This window comes from Psammomys obesus, unplaced genomic scaffold, assembly GCF_907164565.1.
Source record: "Psammomys obesus unplaced genomic scaffold, mPsaObe1.curated_primary_1811, whole genome shotgun sequence".
Lineage (NCBI taxonomy): Eukaryota > Metazoa > Chordata > Mammalia > Rodentia > Muridae > Psammomys > Psammomys obesus.
In genome coordinates, this window is record NW_026588289.1 from 277 (window position 1) to 2,505 (window position 2,229).

General features: G+C 47.4%; 1 protein-coding gene across 2 annotated transcripts; it reads left to right on the top strand.

The window, feature by feature from the left end:
* Positions 1-1,502: 1,502 nt before the first annotated feature.
* On the top strand, positions 1,503-2,120 carry LOC129674233 (keratin-associated protein 4-6-like). Of its 2 annotated transcripts, XM_055604099.1 has the most exons (3): positions 1,503-1,684; positions 1,781-1,974; positions 2,095-2,120. In XM_055604099.1, exons 1-3 carry the CDS (start codon positions 1,503-1,505, stop codon positions 2,118-2,120), a joined length of 402 nt encoding a protein of 133 aa, XP_055460074.1. The 2 variants fall into 2 exon arrangements, with proteins under 2 accessions (XP_055460074.1, XP_055460073.1); XM_055604098.1 differs by having other exon boundaries at positions 1,503-2,120.
* Positions 2,121-2,229: the final 109 nt, after the last annotated feature.

The following is a 2,229-nucleotide window of genomic DNA, read 5'->3' on the forward strand; positions in this document are numbered from 1 at the left end:
ATGGTGAAAAAGCTTTCTTAATCTTCTTAAACAGAAATAAAAAGGTTCTAATCAATTAACACAGTCTTTATACAACACCTTTATTTCACCTGTGGACCCTTTAATAACAGTGACTCAATCAAACAAACAACAAATTTCCTGTGTGTATCATTGTTTAACCTATAGATGTTATCTAATTTACAACTACAAGCCTAGGGATACACAAGTAAATCAAATGTTTGCTAAACAAGTAAGTGTGATTGAGAAAAATCTTGGGGTGTGCTTGGTCATTAAATGGTCCTATTAAGACATTTACTGATGTCATCACATGACTTCAGGAAGTCTCTGCCTGTTTCTTTACCAACAGGCCATGAATAATGGACTTGTAGCATTCTTCATTTTTAGGAACCCTAATTACCTGGCCACTATGGTGGGATTTTTGCATCCCTCATGTCATTAGTGTGTCCTCGCTATAAATAAACTTGCTGATATCCTTTCATGTAGCTAACTGTTTTTTGAAAAAAAAAAATTACTCATTCTTTTTGCATTTGTTCAAAGGAAGACCTGAAAGGTGAAGTCTAGTCCTCTTATCTGAGTAGAGCCACAGGTGAGGCTATGAGAGTGAGGACCTCCAGAGACACAGAAGGTCCAACCCCAAATAGAATAAGAGTCAATCAGTTGTTCATCTAACTGAAGCTAATCGTAGGAAATAAAGAGCTTGGATAAGGTGCTGCTATTAAAGTGAAAGGGACAGGGTAGCAGAGACACAGGACAAGAAACCCACATGAAGAAGCAAGGAACCTGGACTTTGAGATTGCCTGTTTCCCTTAAGAGGTACTAAAACCGAGTGTTAGCTAGAGCTTTTGTTTTTGAAACAACAACAACAACAAAAATCAACATTTCATCACTTAGTTTTCTACCCAAAATTGTTCTGTGTTTCTCATTGAACAACAACCTAGAAGTGAACCATGGTCTTCATGGGGTAGAAGATATGGACACTTTCTGTTTTTATGCCGTTGGGTTTCTTGTGGTCAAACCATCTGTGCCAACCCGACCCATTATGGATGAGCCATCACCATAATGAAGTTTCATCCTCCTGCGTCACCAGAAACCTTATGGGTCTGTAATGCCAATGTTTCACTGCGGGTGGAGAGGAGAACCATCACTATGAGGCTGACCCATACAGTGACTAGACATATGGTGTCAGGAGACAGTCATTTGGAAGACACAAAAGCAAGAAAGACACTGAGGAGATGGTTCAGCCAGAGTTGATGATGAATCTTAACAGCAGGAAAAGAAACTGTGTTTTCCACCTATCTTAATAATTTAGCCAGGAAGAGGAACTGGTATAATTTGATAATCATCTGTTTGTTAACATAAACAATAACAAGAAAAGAATGTTGCACGTGAGAATAACAGCCCCTCAGCAGGGTATAAAAGGGGATGTGGGCAGGGAGACTCCCACTTCCAAACCTTCCAACAACCTTCTTGTAAACTCACTCAGAACCTCCACCTCTGACACCATGGTCAGCTCCTGCTGTGGCTCTGTCTGTTCTGAGGAGGGCTGTGGCCAAGGCTGCTGCCAGCCCAGCTGCTGCAGGACCACCTGTTGTCGCCCCAGCTGCTGTGTGTCCAGCTGCTGCAGGCCCCAGTGCTGCCAGTCTGTGTGCTGCCAGCCCACCTGCTGCCGCCCCAGCTGCTGCAGGCCCTCTTGCTGCATCTCCAGCTGTTGCCGCCCCTGCTGTAGCAGTTCCAGCTGCTGCCAGCCCAGCTGTTGCATTTCTAGCTGCTGCCGCCCCAGCTGCTGTGTGTCCAGCTGCTGCAGGCCCAGCTGTTGCCGCCCCGGCTGCTGTGTGTCCAGCTGCTGCAGGCCCCAGTGCTGTCAGTCTGTGTGCTGCCAGCCCACCTGCTGTCGCCCCAGCTGCTGCCGCCCCACCTGTTGCATTTCTAGTTGCTGCAGGCCCCAGTGCTGCATCTCCAGCTGCTGCCGTCCCAGCTGCTGCCGCCCCAGCTGCTGCATTTCCAGCTGCTGTCGGCCCCAGTGCTGCCGCCCCTCCTGTTGCATTTCCAGCTGCTGCAGGCCCCAGTGCTGCATCTCCAGCTGCTGCCGCCCAGCGTGCTCTAGTGGTTCTTGCTGCTGAGCACTGTCACCCACAGCCTCTAGTCTTTCTTCACCCACCATTCCTGATATAGACCGCCTCTCAGCTGAACCTCAAGAGGCCCATTGTAAGCCTCTATCGCAACTGAGGT

Bases quoted from the DNA above. Each gene is read 5' to 3' on its own strand.
- LOC129674233 (XM_055604098.1), top strand. From the start codon at position 1,503: ATGGTCAGCTCCTGCTGTGGCTCTGTCTGTTCTGAGGAGGGCTGTGGC.